General features: G+C 42.1%; 1 protein-coding gene across 1 annotated transcript in view; it reads right to left on the minus strand.

The window, feature by feature from the left end:
- Positions 1–17171, minus strand: part of ATP10A (ATPase phospholipid transporting 10A (putative)) — a 257523-nt gene that overhangs the window by 20916 nt on the left and 219436 nt on the right. Inside the window, 1 exon segment of the mRNA XM_053582015.1 lies at positions 12002–12186. Within this exon segment, the coding sequence (XP_053437990.1) occupies positions 12002–12186 (185 nt within the window).

The following is a 17171-nucleotide window of genomic DNA, read 5'->3' on the forward strand; positions in this document are numbered from 1 at the left end:
ATTATTTTATTTATAACATTTTCTTTTCTCTAGCTGATTTTGTTATAAGAATAGGGTAAACAGGGTGGCACCTGTGGCTCAAAGGAGTAGAGTGCCGGCCCCATATGCCAGAGGTGGCAGGTTCAAACCCAGTCCCAGCCAAAAACTGCAAAAACAACAACAAAAAGAATAGAGTACCTAATACATAACACACATAAAATATGTGTTAATTGACTATTTACATTGTCAGCAAGGCTTTTAAGCAAAAGAAGGCTATTATTAAAGATTCTGGGAGCTGGAACATACTCTTCTTAGTAAAGTATCTCAAGAATAGAAGAAAAAGTATCCAATGTACTCAGCCCTGCTATGAAACCAATTTATAGCTTTCATATGAAAGCTATAACCAAATTATAGCCCAAGAAGAAGGGAAAAGGGGAGAGGGAGGGGAGGAGAGGGAGGAAGATGGGTGGAGCAGAAGGTAATTGGTGGAACCATACCTACAGTGCATTTTACAAGGGTACATGTTAAATTTACTAAGTGTAGAATATAAATATCTTAACACAATAACTAAGAAAATGCAGTGAAGGCTATGTTAACAAGTTTGATGAAAATATTTCAAATTGTATGTAAAACAAGCACATTGTACCCCATGATTGCATTAATGTACACAGCTATGATTTAATAATAAAAAAAAAAGATTCTGGAGATTCAAGGGCAGAGCAAGATGGTGGACCAGAAGGATTATTCAGCTGAGCCCTCCCAGTATGACTGGGGAAAAAGAGAGAACCCAGCCATACCTGGCTTTGGGACCTTACCCGGAGTCATAGCTCAGGGAGCACAGCAAGGAACTGGTGAGCTGGATACAGCATGTGATCTGGAGTGGTGGAAATCTGACTCATTAGGCAAGTCACTGCAAGCCAATGGGATCAGCTGATCCCCACATGAATGTCCAGGACAGGAGGAAGCCTTTCTGGAGTTTTTGGTTTGGGGAGGGGGGAAGCTGTGTGTTGAATGGAAAGCTTGGAAGAGTGGGCGGACTTGAACAGTATACAGCAACCAGATTTGAATACCAGTTGAAGTGGATTTGCCATCAGTTTGGTGGCTGGGGAGGCAGCCGTAATGGGAAATCTCATAAAGGTGACTGCCCCTGTGGAAAGGTCATGAGGTCTTACCAGGGGCCTAAAGCATAAGAGCAACCTGAGAAAGAGTGAGACCCCATCTCTACTAAAAATAGAAAAACTAGCCTGGCATCACAGCAGGTGCTTGGAGTTACAGCTCCTTGGAAAGCTGAGGCAAGAGAATCACTTGAGCTCGGGAGTTTAAGGTTGCAATGGAGCTTGAGCTTGGGAGTTTAAGGTTAGCAATGATGAATTCCACCTGCCAGGATAAGAACTCCACTCTTGAGAAGACTGAGGTACTCCTGCACCCCCCGGGACTTGGTGTCAGGGGGTACTGTGAGACCTGCCCCTGAAGGATTCTGGAGAGCTTTAAAATCACAACCCGGAAGGTTCTGAGTGCTGAGGAAATAATCAGGCAATCACCAAGGGGAACTAAGTTAGGAATACAGACCCTAGAGGTTGCCGGCTATATTCCCCCGTCTCCTAAAAAACCCACAGCAGGGCTCGGTGCCTGTGGATCAAGCGGCTAAGGCGCCAGCCACATACACCTGAGCTGGCGGGTTCAAATCCAGCTTGAGCCCACCAAACAACAATGATGGCTGCAACCAAAAAATAGCTGGATGTTGTGGCGGGCACCTGTAGTCCCAGCTACTTGGGAGGTGGAGGCAGGAGAATCGCTTGAGCCCAGGAGTTGGAGGTTGCTGTGAGCTGTGATGCCACAGCACTCTACCCAGGGTGACAGCCTGAGGCTCTGTCTCAAACAAACAAACAAACAAAACCCCCCAAAACCACAGCACCACCTGGTTTTCTGGGGACATATTGCAACATATATATTCCTATTAAAGTTGGTCCCTTTCCCATATATATAATTTTTTAAAGTGATTTATTTTATTTTATTTTAATTTTTACTTAAAAAAATTTTTTTTCTCTTCTTTTCTATGTTTCAGAGGCTGCTGGTAATTTTGGCCATATGAGCTTTCTTCTTTTTATTTTTCTTTTTTTTTGAGACAGAGTCTCACTGTGTTGTTGCCCTTGGTAGAGTGCTGTGGTGTCACAGTTCACAGCAACCTTAAACTCTTGGGGTCAAGCGATTCTCTTGCCTCAGCCTCCCAAGTAGCTAAGACTATAGGCACCTGGCATGACACCTGGCTATTATTATTTTTTTGTAGTTGTCATTGTTGTTTGGCAGGCCTGGGCTGGGTTAGAACCCACCATCCCTGTTGTATGTGGCTGGCATCCTAGCCACTGAGCTATAGGTGCCGAGCCCTATTTGAGATTTTTTTGTTTTGTTTTTGCTAATTTGTTTGGTTGATTCTATCTTAACATCCATTTTTACTTTCATCAAGAGCAAGGACTCCTGTATTTTTAGTCACGGCAGAGGAAGAATTTGGCTTTGCTCAGGCTGGTAAGGGGCTCCCGATTTTGAGGAACCCACCCAGCCCAGCCCCACAAAATCCTTGAATTGCAGCTGTGGCCTTAACACCATGCCAATCAATATCATTTCTTCCATCATTCTCATTGTCTCTTCCTGTCCTCATTCTCTTCTGTTGGTCAATTCTTCTTTCATCCCCCTTTCCTTTCCCCTTTTTCTTTGCCTTTTCTCTTTCCTTCTTTTTTCTTCTTCCTTTCTTTCCGTCTTGTTTCTCCCTGCTTGAGCTTCACACTTCTCTTCCTTTTGGCTGATACCAAGAGACGACTTCAAGACATAAGCTTGAAGGAGGAGAAAGCAACAGAAAATTTCAGGTAACATGGAAAACCAAGAAAGAGCAACTCCTTCAAGGGACCATGAGGCAGCTAGTACAGAAGACTTCACCTATAAAGAATTAATGGATTTGACAGAAAGTGAGTTTAAAATATGGATGATAAAGACAATAAAAGGAATGGATGAGAAAATGGAAAGACAGAACCAAAAGTCAGATGATAGATATGTAGAATAGAAAGGATATGGTGGAGATTAAGGAAATAAATGAAGGAGACAATCAAGGAATGTAAAGATGCAATAGAAAGTATCAAAAATGTCTTGGAACATGGAGAAGAAAAGAACCCCAGAGCTAGAGGATAAAGTTTTCTAGTTAACCCAGGTAGTCAAAGAAGCAGAAGAGAGAGAAAGCAGAACAGTCGCTTAGAGAACCACTAGACTCTATGAATAAACAGATGAATAATAGGGATCCCTGAAGAAGAAGAAGATTGTCCCAAATGAATGGAAGCCCGACAGGAGACTATCATAATTGCAAACTTCCCAAATTTTACTATAGATCCTGATACACTCCTTTCAGATGGATATCAAACCCCAGGTCATCTCAACTCAAACAGAACTTCTCTAAGACACATTGTTTATGAACCTGTCCAAAGTCAAAATGAAAGAAAAAATTCTGTAAGCAGCCAGGAGTAAGCACCAAGTGACTGACAGAGGCAGAGCCATTAGGATAACAGAAGATTTTTCAACAGAAACTTTCCAAGCCAGAGGAGAATGGCCATTTTATCAACATTCTTAAACAAAACAATTTTCAGCCCAGAATTCTGTATCCTGCTAAACTAAGGTTCAAAATTGATGGAGAAATCAAATCTTTTGTGGATATAGAAACACTGAGGAAATTCACCATAAGACCAGCTCAACAGTAAATATTAAGAACTTTCACTTAGTATTATATATATATAGATATAACACTGATCATCACAATGGAACACCAGCAAAGTAAACACCCAGAAGCTAAAGGTCAAAACTTAGCTTCCAAAATGGTGCAAAGGATAAAACTACACAACAGAATTTCACAAAAGAAGATGAATAGAATTCCGCCACATTTATCAATTCTCTCAATAGATGTCAATGGATCAAATTCCCCACTGAAAAGGCACAGGCTGACTGGATAAAAAAAGCACAAGCCATCCATATACTGTCTCCTGGAAACATACCTAGCATTGAAGGACAAATCAAGACTCAGGGTTATGGGTTGGAAAACAGTATTTCAAGCAAACGGAAATCAGAAGAAAGGAGGGGTTGCAATCTTATTTTCAGATATAAGCAGATTTAAAGCAACTAAAGTTAAGAAAGACAAAGATAGGCACTTTATATTGGTCAAGGGAATAATACCACAAGAAGACATTTCAATTTTAAATAATTATGCACCCAACTTAAATGCTTCCATATTTATGAAACAGACCTTTATGGGTCTGAGCCATATGATATCCCATAACATCATAATAGCCAGGGACTTTAACACCCCTCTAACAGAACTGGACATATCCTCTAAATAGAAATGAAATAAAAATACAAAGGATTTAAACATGACCCTAGAACAAATGGGATTAATTGACATATACAGAATACATCATCCCAAACCTAAGGAATATACATTTTTCTCATCAGCCCATGGAACATACTCCAAAATACATCACATCCTAGCATACAAATCAAACCTCGGCAAAATCGAAAGAATATAAATTATACACTGTATCTTCTCAGATCACAAGGCAATAAAGGTGGAACTCAACTCCAACAAAAACGTTCATCACTGCACAAAGATTTGGAAATTAAACAACATTATGCTGAATGATAGTTGGGTTCAGGAAGAGACAAAAGAGGAAATCATTAAATTCCTCAAACATAACAACAATGAAAATGCAAACTACCAACATCTGTGGGATAAAACAAAAACAGTCCTAAGAGGGAAATTTATCACATTAGATGTCTACATTTGATAAACAGAAAGACAGCACATAAACAAATTCATGAGCCATCTTACGGAACTGGAAAAAGAACAATTTAATCCCAAACCCAGCAGAAGAGAAGAAATAACCAAAATTAAATCAGAGATAAATGAAATTGAAAACAAAAGAATCATTCAGAAAATTAATGAAACAAAAAGTTGATTCTTTGAAAAATTTTTTAAAAATTGATAAACCTCTGGCCAGATTAACTAGAAACAGAAAAGTAAAATCTCAAATAACCCCAATCAGAAACGATAAAGAGGAACAGATGCTATAGAAATATAAGAGATCTTCTCTGAGTACTATAAGAAACTCTATACCCCCAAATTTGACAATGTGGAGGAAATGGAGCAATACCTGGAATCACACCCTCTTCCTAGACTTAATTAAGAAGAAAGAGAACTCTTGAAAGAGACCAATTTCAAGAACTAAGATTGAAGAAACAATAAAACTTCTCCCAACAACAACAACAAAAAATGCCCTGGTCCAGATGGCTTCACACCAGAATTCTATCAAACCTTCAAAGAAGAGCTTATTCCCATACGGCAGAAATTATTTTAAAAAATTGAGAAGGAAGGACTCTTCCCCAACATGTTCTATGAAGCAAACATCACCCTGATACTAAAACCAAGAAAAGACTCAGCTAAAATGGAGAACTTCAGACCAATTTCACTAATAAATATAGATGCAAAAATTCTCAACAAAATCCTAGCAAATAGAGTATAGCTATACATTAAAAAGGTCATTCATCACAATAGAGTAAGTCAACAGAAGCAAAACCAAAATCCACATGATCCTCTTAATAGATGCAGAAAAAACATTTGATAAAATCCAGCATCCTTTTCTAACCAGCACTATACTGAAGAGTATAGAGATAGGTGCCAGATTTCTGAAATTGAAGCTATCTATGACAAACTCACAGCTAATATTTTGCTGAATGGAGTAAAATTGAAAGCTTTTCCTCTTAGAACTGGAACCAGACAAAGTTGTCTTCTGTCACCATTACTATTCAACATAGTGCTAGAAGTTCTAGCCAATACAATTAGGTAAGACAAGGAAATAAAGGGCATCCAAATGGGAGCAGAGGAGGTCAAACTCTCCCTCTTTGCGGATGATATGATCTTATACTTAGAGAACCCCAAAGACTCAACCACAGACTCTTGGAAGTCATCAAAAAATGCAGTAATGTCTTAGGATATAAAATCAATACCCACAAGTCAGTAGCCTTTGTATATGCCAATAGCAGCCAAGATGAGATGCTAATTAAGGACACAATTCCCTACACTATAGCTTCAAAGAAAATGAAATACCTAGTAATATACCTAACAAAAGAGATGAAGGACCTCTATAAAGAAAATTATGAAATCCTAAGAAAGAAAATAACAGAAGATATTAACGAATGGGGGAATATACCATGCTCATGGCTGGGAAGAATCAACATTGTTAAAATGTCTATACTACCCAAAGCATCTACAGATTCAATGCCATCCTCATTAAAATACCATCATCATATTTTCAAGATATGAAAAAAATAATTCTTTTTGTATGGAACCAGAAAAAAACCTCATATAGACAAGGCAATTCTTAGTAACAAAAACAAAGCTGGGGGTATCACCCTAGCAGACTTTAGGCTATACTATAAGGCCATCGTGATCAAAAAAGTATGGTATTGACACAAAAAGAAAGACATTGAAATTTGGAACCGAACAGAAAACCATGAGATAAAACTAACATCTTAGAGCCACCTAATATTTGATAAACTAAAGAAGAAAGAATCCCCATTCAATAAATGGTGCTGGGAGAAGTGGATAACCACATGTAAAAGACTGAAACTGGACCCATACCTCTCACCACTAACAAAAATGATTCAAGATGGATACAATTTTTTTTTTTTTTGAGAGATCCTCAAGCTGTCACCGTGGGTAGAGTGCTGTGGCATCACAGCTCACAGCAACCTCCAACTCCTGGGCTCAAGTGATTCTCCTGCCTCCACCTCCCAAGTAGCTGGGACTACAGGCGCCCACCACAACGCCCAGCTATTTTTTTGGTTGCAGCTGTCATTGTTGTTTGGCGGGCCCAGGCTGGATTCAAACCTGCCAGCTCAGGTGTATGTGGCTGGCGCCTTAGCCACTTGAGCCATAGGCGCCAAGCCAAGATAGATAAAATACTTAATCTAAGGCATGAGACAATAAAAATCCTTGAAGAAAAGTGTGGGGTAAACACTTGAAGATGCTGGCCTGGGGAAAGATTTTATGAAGAAGACTTCTGTGGCAATTGCAATAACAACAAAAATAAACAAATGGGACTTAATTAAACTGAAAAGCTTCTGTACAGCTAAGGAGACAACAACCAAAGCAAATAGACAGGCGTGGCACCTGTAGCACAGTGGTTACAGCCAGCCACATGCACTGAGGCTGGCGGGTTTGAGCCCAGCCCAGGCCAGCTAAACAATAATGATAACTGTAACAAAAATCAAAGAAAAACAAAAACAAAAACAAACAAACAAACAACAACAACAAAAAAGCAAATAGACAACCTACACCAGAGGTCCTCAAATTCTTTAAACAGGGGGCCAGTTCCCCATCCCTTAGACCGTTGGAGGGCCGAACTATAGTTTAAAAAAAAACTATGAACAGATTCCTATGCATACTGCACATATCTTATTTTGAAGTAAAAAAACAAAATGGGAACAAATACAATCACACTGCCTTATGTGGCCCGCGTGTCGCAGTTTGAGGACCCCTCGCCTACACAATGAGAAAAGATATTTGCATATTTTGAATCAGAGAAAAGCTTAATGACTAGGATCTATAGAGAACTCAAATTCATCAACAAAAAAAGCCTCAACAATCCCATATATCACTGGGCAAGAAACATGAATAGAATCTTCTCTAAAGAAGACAGATGAATGGCTAACAAACATACGAAAAAATGCTCATAGTCCCTTCCATAATGAACCTCAGAGTAAAGCATTCTGTGATGGACATACTTTCATCTGACAATGCGAATGTTACTTTTTTTGCATCATTATTATTATTGCTCAATATTTTGTTGCAGCAATCATCTGATTTCTTTTCCAAATGTATTTACCTTCATTCGTTCTTTACGAGGTTTTTGTTTCTAGCCCTTATCTTAAACATTCTTATTGTTATTAAATTTTAAGCCTCTTTAATTTTGTGAAGGCAAAAAGTGGAAACCAAATAAACACATGTACATGTATAGAGGAAATTTTTAAAAAATGCTCATCATCCCCAATCATCAGAGAAATGCAAATCAAAACTACGCTGAGATACCACCTAACCGCAGTGAGAATGGCCTACATTACAAAGTCTCAGAGCTACAGATGCTAGCATGGATGTGGGGAGAAGGGAACACTTTTACACTGCTGGTGGGACAGCAAACTAATACAACCTTTTTGGAAGGAAGTATGGAGAATCTTTAAATAACTCAAATTAGACCTCCCATTTGATCCTGCCATTACTAGGCAGTTACCCAGAAGAAAAAAATTCATTTTATAGTAAGGACATTTACACTAGACTGTTTATCACAGTTCAGTTTACAATTGCCAAATTGTGGAAACAACCTAAATGCCCATCAACTCAGGAATTGATTAACAGGCTTTGATATATATATATATATACATACACACCATGGAATACTATTCAGCCACTAAAAACAATGGAGACTTTTTATCTTTTGTATTAATGTGGATGGAAGTGGAACACATTCTTTTTAGTAAAGTATCACAAGAATGGAGAAGCAAGAATCCAATGTACTCAATTCTAATATCAAGGCAGTAGATGATCTAATACATGGGGTGGAGGGGGAAGGGAATAAGAGAGCAAGCAGAGGGGAGGAGGGAGGGGATGGGGGTCATGGTGTATGGCACACCTCTTAGGGTGGGATACAATTATAACAGAGACTTCATCTAACAAATGCAATCAGTGTAATCTAATTCTTTGTACCCTCAATGAATCCCAAACAATAATGAAAAAAGATTTTGGAGAGTCAAAAGTCACATGGAGATTTCTGACTGCTCTGTGGGGTAGAGGATTGTCACCCCTAAGCCCTGTGAGACCAGGAGTTTGAGGTGGCTGTGAGCTATGATACCATGGCACTCTATCCAGGGCAACAGAAAAAAAAAAGTCAACTGTGGTATAAACAATAGGAAGACAAAATTTTTAAAATACTTTTTATATTACCTCCAAAAAATTATACAGATAGCCCTTGACTTACAATGGTTTGTCTTAAAATTTACAACTTTATGATGGTTTTATTGTGTATTAAATGCATTTTCAACTTATGATATTTTGATCTACAATGGATTTATCATGAGGCAACCTCATCATAATTTGGGGAGCATCTGTACTTAGGAATATATTTAACAAAACATGTATAGGATATTTATGTTCAAATTACATAATAAAATGCTGATGAAAGAAATGCAAGAACTGAAAACTTGAGAGATATATCATGGTTTTAGATGGGAAGATTAACATAATAAAAATATCTAATCTTCCCAAATTAACCCATAAATTTAACACAATTCAATCAAAATTCCAATAGGAATTTTTGTAGACAGGAAAAAATTGACTTAAAATTAAAAAATATTAAAATTAAAATTGAAATTAAAAAAACAGACTTGCCAAAAAAAATCTGAATTAAGAATTAAGTTGTGGGAATCACACCACCTATTTTTAAGACATACTACTACAGTCAATATGGTATGTTATTGGGGAGGGAATATACACATAGGTCAATAGAACAGAATGGGAAGTCTAGAAATAGACTCACACAAATATGACTGAGTTTTGATAAAGGGGCAAAGAATTTTGGAAGATACTTTCTATTAAATGGTGCTAGATTAACTGGACAGCTACATGCAGAAAGATGAAGTTTAACCTAAACTTCATATATTACATACAAATTTACATGAAATGGATTGTGTCTGTAGATAAGATGTTAAACTATAATGCTTTTAGAAGAAAACACAGGAGAAAATGTTCGTGGTTAGGAACGTCTTAGACACGGCACCATAACATTTTTAAAAAAAGATGAATCAAAATTCATCAAAATTAAAAACCTTTGTTTTGGGCAGCGCCTGTGGCTCAAAGGAGTAGGGCGCCAACCCCATATGCTGGAGGTGGTGGGTTTAAACCCAGCCCCGGCCAAAAACTGCAAAAAATAAAAAAAATAAAAACCTTTGTTTTGTGAGAGACACTATTAAGAGAATAAAAAGACAAGATACGGATAAAATATTTGGCAACATGTATCTGACAAATGACTTATAAATTGAATATATAAAGAATTCTCAAAAGCAGACAAAGAACTCAAAAAATGGAAAAATATTTGAAAAATCAATTCATCAAAGAGGACCTATGAATGAAAAACAAGCACATGAAAAGATGTTCAAATTCATTAGCCACTAGTGAAATGCAAATTAAAAACCATAATGAGATAGCAGCAAATACCAATGAGAATGGCATCAGAAAAGAAAATCAACAATGCCAAGTGCTGATGAGGACGGGAGAAAAAAGCACAGCCCTCTGGAAACAGGCTGGAGAAACTCAGACACATTCCCCATCTGATTCAGCAATCTCACTCCATGTCCACACAAAAATCTGTACACAAATATCTACAGCAGCTCTATTCGTAATTGTCAAAAATAAGAAACAGCTCAAACGCTCCTCACTGAGTGAATGGGTATGCAAATTGTGGTCATTGTATTATGGACTGTGACTCAGCAGTGAAGAGGAATAAACACTGTCACACACAGTGACACCCATACCTCTCAAAGATGCCACCCAGAGTGAAAGAAGCTGGCCTCCAAAATCATGCACTCTGTTATGCTGACATTAGAGAAAAGACAAAACAGTAGTCACGGAAACCACATCAGTGGCTTTCAGAGGGAAGTTACAGCTGCAAAGGAGTAGCCTGGAGGCCTCTGGGGGGTGATGGACTCTCCTGGGTCTTGGCTATGTGGTGGTTGCATGAATCTATGCATATGTTAAAATTCATGCTAACTATGTAACAAAAGAAGGAGCAGTTTTACTGTACACAAATTTTTTAAAAATTAAAACAAAAGCAATGGCTGGGTCATCAGGTCAACCCTTAAGTATAAATCTCCAAACTTTCTTGAAGAGGTCACTTTCAAAAACCAAAAACCCAAAGGCCCTGAAGCAGGGTGGCCCCTAGTAGATGTGGGAGGAAGGGGACAGTCTGGCCGATAAGGAAGCAAAGAGAGGGCAGGTCTCAGAATGGTGGGAGTTTGGATCGGAGGGGACCTGGGAGCCACTTGCTGAAGGTGACGGGTGTCTGTGTGCAATGTGGACCAAAAAGCTTTAGCAGGCAGCCTTTGCTACATTTGCAGATGGATGCAGAGGAGGGGATGGCCCTGGGGGCTGGGAGATGGGTTGAAGGGTGCTGCAATAATTCAAGGAGCAGAAATGTTCTCTATCAAGTCTGTCTCAGAAAGGGACGCTCCCAACTGGCAATCAGTGCACACTCGCAAGGTCTTGACAGTTGATGGGGAGGATGAGGAAGAGTTGGGAGATCTCTCCATAAGCCCCAGACAAGCCGCAGCAGCCCTGGCCATGCCAGAAAGGGGAGGAGGGGTTCAGGCACAGTGAAAAGGCTTCCTGCACAGAGCAGAGGAATGTTTCCAGTGGGCGCTCATTCAGAGCCCAGACCAGGAAAACACATGTAGTAGATACTCCCCATACACTTGGGGGTTTAAATAAAGACAACTGGCTGAAAAACCCCTCAGTGCCTCTTGGAGCATCCTGAGACAGCCAAGGCTCAGGAGTCAGTGTTCGATGATCTGCTGCCCTGGCCTCCACACGTGGAGTTCTGAAAACGTCTCTGATGTTACTGACATGGACAGGATGTCAGGGAAAGGTGGGGCAAATTTTGACTTTAATAGAGTCCAGATGTACATTCCTTTGGTACTAGGGAAGTCCAGCGAATCCTACATCTTCCCAGGCACTGACAAGCACGTGCTGAGATTCAGAAACACAACCCAGGTGCCAAGAGGAATGCAGAGGGCAAGGATCCTTCTCACAGCAGCTGCCAGAAATGGGCTCTCCCCCGCCACTGTGGCCTTCCTGCAGAGAGAGCCCTGCCTAAGAGTCATGTCGGGCCTGAGGCCACCACCCCACGCTGCGGTGGGGACGCAGGGCCACCCTGAAATCACCAACCTGGGATTCAGCGTTCAGGGTGATGACTTCCCCTTCGTGGTCCAGCAGTTTGCAGGCATATGCGATGTTGATGGCCGTTTCTTGCTTGTCACCAGTGAGAACCCAAATCTGCAGGCCTGCTTCCCGCAATTTAGCAATGGTTTCAGGAACTCCCTCCTGTAGACGGTCTTCAATCCCTGTGGCACCTGGTAAAAGGTACAACGGTGTGAGTGAGCCCCTCCCCAGGAGCCCCCAAGTTCTAATGGGGTGTAATTCCTATACAGCAAATATAGCAGAATGGGTGCTGGCATGCCCCTGTTGAAGGGACCTGCTCAGGGCTTAGCAGCCAGTTGTCTGCCACTGGGTGACAGCAAGTTCCATCCAGAAGCATCCTTTGGTGATTCACCATTTCAGCACAGTGATGGGCATTTTCCCCGGCTCTCTCAACGTGACTTACTCAGGAATGTGTCAGAATAGCTGTGAGTCACCGAACATAACAACGTGCACTGACAAGAACCTCCCTCAGCTACTTTCCAACACACAGCTAACCTGTCACTTCACAGATGACCTGGAAATAGAGTGCATGGGAAGGGATCTGCAATGTCGATATTCCCAGAGCTAAAAATGTTTTAAAAATAACATCCCAGGCATGGTGGCTCACGTCTGTAGTCCCAGCTCTGTGAGAGGCCGAGGCGGGTGGTTTGCCTGAGCTCAGAGGTTCGAGACCAGTATGAGCAGCAGTGAGCCAGAGTAAGACCCCGTCTCTACTACCATCAAAAACAGCCGGACGTTGTGGTGGGCGTCTGTAATCCCAGCTACTGGGGAGGCAATGGGAAACAGCATCGCCAGAGGAAGAAGAAAATGAACAAAAAGAAAGAGTACTTCAAACGAAGAAAAATGAACAAGCAAGCTGAAATTAAAAAAAAAAAAAAATCACATCCCATGGGCGGCACCTGTGGCTCAGTGAGTAGGGCCCTGGCCCCATATACTGAGGGTAGTGGCTTCAAACCCAGCCCTGACCAAACCACAACAAAAACATAGCTGGGCGTTGTGGTGGGTGCCTATGGTCCCAGCTACTAGGGAGGCTGAGGCAAGAGAATCACCTAGGCTTAGGTGATTCTCTTGCCTCAGCCCAGGAGTTGGAAGTTGCTATGAGCTGTGACACCATGGCACTCTACCGAGGATGACAAAGTGAGACTCTGTCTCTTAAAAAAAACTAAAAAACCTAAAAAAAAATAATAACATCCCATGTAAAGTTTCTGGTGAATGAAATTCAAAATGCTAATTTTCAGTAATGCTTATTACCAGTTGCTGTCAAAGCACCCTGTACAGAGAAATCCATTATTTCTTGAAAATGGCATTATCCTGAATATGCTTTTCCCACAAACATGAAAAATTCAAGAAGCAGGTTTCCCATTTTTGGTCTTAGTATATTGGGAAAAAATATTATTCAGCACAGAAATATGCTTGGGGCTGCCATAGGCTTTTCATTTGTTTATAACTTGGTGAGAGGGTTTCTGTCTTCACTGTTCCAGAAGTGAGCTGTGGCCTGCAGCCCAGTACTTGAGCCCTGAGAATCAGCTCTTCGTCCTTATGCCATGCTATTCCCCGTGGTAGGATGTGACCCCAGACCCACAGGTTGAAGCCCTAATCCCCTAAGTGGTAGTTATTCGGATATGGGGCCTGTTGGGGTGAGTAAGTTCAGACATGGGAGGGTCTGTGATGGGATTAGTATCCTTATAAAAACAAGGCACGAGAGAGATCATATCTCCCTCTCTCTCTCTCTGCCATGTTGTGAGTACCCTGCAAAAAAACAACTGCCAGCAAACCAGGAAGAGAGCCCTCACCAGACAAGGGATCTGCCAATGCCATGATCTTGAACTTCCCAGCTTCCAGAACTGTGAGAAGTAAACATCTGGCACCCAAAGACACCCTCGCCTCTTCTTGCAGATGGATGAGATGGTAAGCGTGGAGTCAGAGTTGGGAGGGACAGAACTGAGGCACAGCACACACACAGAGTGCACCTTTCTTAAATATGCCTTTGGATGCACTTTTGCAAATCACATCCGTATGTAATCAGCCCTGAAGGCTACGTGGGAAGGGTCCAGAAAGGGAGAGGAGACATTGCAGCCGTGCTGCACTCTGCTCTGAACCTGAAGGCCATGGAGCCTCTGTGGAAACATCAGACAGGGCTTGGGGGCCTAAGACCTGCTCAGGCACAAAGCCAGCCCCCCCTCAACACTCCCTATGAGCAGATCCCTGGCACCAGGAGCTGCCAGGGCATCTGGTCTTGGCTTCTCTCCCATCCCCATTCTCATCGCTGTCATAGCACAGAGTAGTGCTGAACTGAGAAACAAGGTTACGGAAAGTGCACCTGCTTCAGGAAGAAATGTGGATAGGGAGACAAAGTGACTCAGAAAGAGAAGCCCTTTTAATGATCCAGAGCACAGAGTCTTCTTTGGCTTTCCAGGGTAGCTTGTTTGAATGCATTTATATGACTTTGAGTAAATGCCACCTTCTGTATAACCTGACGCTGGGGACAGCCCAGCGTTTCTTAGCTTCATAACACAGGGAGCTGAGACAGTTCAGAACCAACTTACTACAACTCTATGTCACTGTGCTTCAGGGTCAGACAGTGTTTAATGGGAAGGGAAGGGATTTTGCCCACAGAGAGATTTCAGGTGACATTTAGAGAAACCAGCAAGAACACTGAGGAACATGAACAGAACATTGTCCTTTGAACTTAGGTTCTTTCCCAGAACCTTATGGAAAAGAAAATTCCAAGAACAAAGTGTGAATGGTGACCCTTTCCACTAAAGATATTTCTTTGTGGTTCTCCAATGCTATTTAATGTAAGCTCTTAAATGAAATAATTTAGAAAGGCATATCTGGCTTTGGAATATTAAAAATATAAATGGCTTACTTAACTTTTCTCAAAAATAAGCTGAGGAATTGGAACCCTGTGTCCCAAATGCCCTGTAACACTGCTATGGTGGCTGGCTCCTACATTCTTCAGCTCAAGCCTTGTCATTTGAAACATAAATGTATGAAGTGGCCGGAGATGCAAGGGGTTAATAACTTCCCTTCCTCTCCTGTTAAACACTGCCTGACCCCAGAGCACAGGGACATAGAGTTGTAGTAAGTCGGCTCTGAACTGTCCCAGCTGCCTGTGTTATGAAGCTCAGAAACACTGGGCTCTCCCCAGCATCAGGTCATACAGAAGGTGGCATTTACTCAAAGTCATATAAATTGCATTCAAACAAGCTACCCTGGAGAGCCAATAGCTGGCTTGTGGGAGGGAGGCTGATGTATTCATTTGCCCATTTCTGTAGGACAAATACTCCCTCCCACCTTGCCTGAATTCAAACTATCAACATAGTATTGAAAAGCAATGTGAAATTCCTATAAATTCATGGAAATTAGAAAAAAGGTACTGCAAAATTCTTGAAAAAGAATTTTTTTTTGAGACAAAGTCTCACTCTGTTACCCTCGATAGAGTGATGTAGCATCATAACTCACAGCAACCTCAAACTCTTGGGCTCAAGTTATTCTCTTGCTTCAGCCTCCCGAGTAGCTGGGACTATAGGCACCCACCACAACATCTAACTATTTTTAGGGATGAGGTCTCACTCTGCCTCAGGCTGGTCTCGAACCAGTGAACTGAGGCAATCCACCCACCTTGGCCTCCCAGAATGCTAGGATTATAGGCATGACCCACTGTGCCTGGCCCAAAATTCTTGAAAATTTATCATTGAGCTCTCACCACATGCTCGAGCAGGCTCTAGTACACTGCTGGTACCTTCTAAAGCCATCCAGCAGTTCTCCAACTGATGCCTCTCAGGGCTATTTTAATACACACTCGGAGGGAAGCAATCCGCTCACAGACAACCGTGCAATGTGGCTGAATCAGAAATCTGAGAAACCTTGATAGCCAAGACACTGAGCCCCACCCCAGCAGACAGAACTGGGGCATCAGCATAAAATCACTTTTAGATGTTCATACAGTTGCCCAAGTGAAAAATATGAATCAAAGCATGGGCAGTTTCCATGGCAAGGACCGGGGAAGATGAGTTGATCTCAAGCTCTCTATGGGCCTATGCAGTACTGGGGCTCTTAAACAATCAGGATATGGGCTTGGTGCTGTAGCTCACCAGCTAGGGCGCCAATCACATACACCAGAGCTGGCGGGTTCGAATCCAGCCCAGGCCTGCCAAACAACGACAACTACAGCCAAAAGGTAGCTGGGTATTGTGGCTGCCGCCTGTGGTCCCAGCTACTTGGGAGGCTGAGACAGGAGAATCGCTTAAGCCCAGGAGTTTCAGGTTGCTGTGAGCTGTGACGCCATAGCACTCTACTGAGGGCGACATAGTGAGACTCTGCCTCAAATATTGGGAAAAAAAAAAAAAAGGAAAAAAACCCTCAGGATTTGTCAACAGAGCTACAGCATCTGGGCCAAGATGGGGGATGGACAGAAGCCCGGTCAGCAGGGAGTCTATGGGGAAGCGGCCAACTGGGCCGTGGCAAGTGTGGAGGCAGGAACGTGCAGCTGCCTGCACCTGCCTGGTGCCCTGTGGCACTTGTTCCCTTCATCCCCATGAGAGGCTGTAATGCTGAGCCTCACTCCCAATGCTGAGCCACCCCCATTCCTCTCACAGCACATTAGCAATCTGGGATGTAAAAGAGACAGAGCCACTTGCCCAAGCTCACGTGGCCAGTAAGTCATGGCTGAACAACCAAGTCAGGCCTCCAGGCCTCTGAGGGAAGGCAGGGTGGAGGAGGGACAGCTTGGTGACCACATCTGTGTCCTCAAACAGTCAAGGTATCGGCACGTGGAAAAGGGAAGAGATTTTGTGTGCATTGCTGCAGGGAGTGTGGGTGGGACCAGCACCCCTGAGGGAAGGCACAGGAGACAGATTTCACTGCATTTGAGAGTCCAGAGCTGGCCAGGAGGAAAACTGCTTCCAGGACGGAGCCCCACCGAGAAGACAGAAACAACTGGTCAGAGAGTTTGGGCAGGAGTGTCTGGACAACCTGCAGACAACTCCTATCCCACAGGCTGCAAATCTATCTGGACAGCCTGGTCCAGTGAGAGAGGCTAACTCAGCCCTAGAAGTCTATAGCAGGAGCAGCCATTTGTGAGGCGCTCATTTCAGATCCAGAGGTTTGCTAGTGAGGCCACTGGTCCTCTGGA

The sequence above is a fragment of the Nycticebus coucang genome, chromosome 2 (assembly GCF_027406575.1).
Source record: "Nycticebus coucang isolate mNycCou1 chromosome 2, mNycCou1.pri, whole genome shotgun sequence".
NCBI lineage: Eukaryota > Metazoa > Chordata > Mammalia > Primates > Lorisidae > Nycticebus > Nycticebus coucang.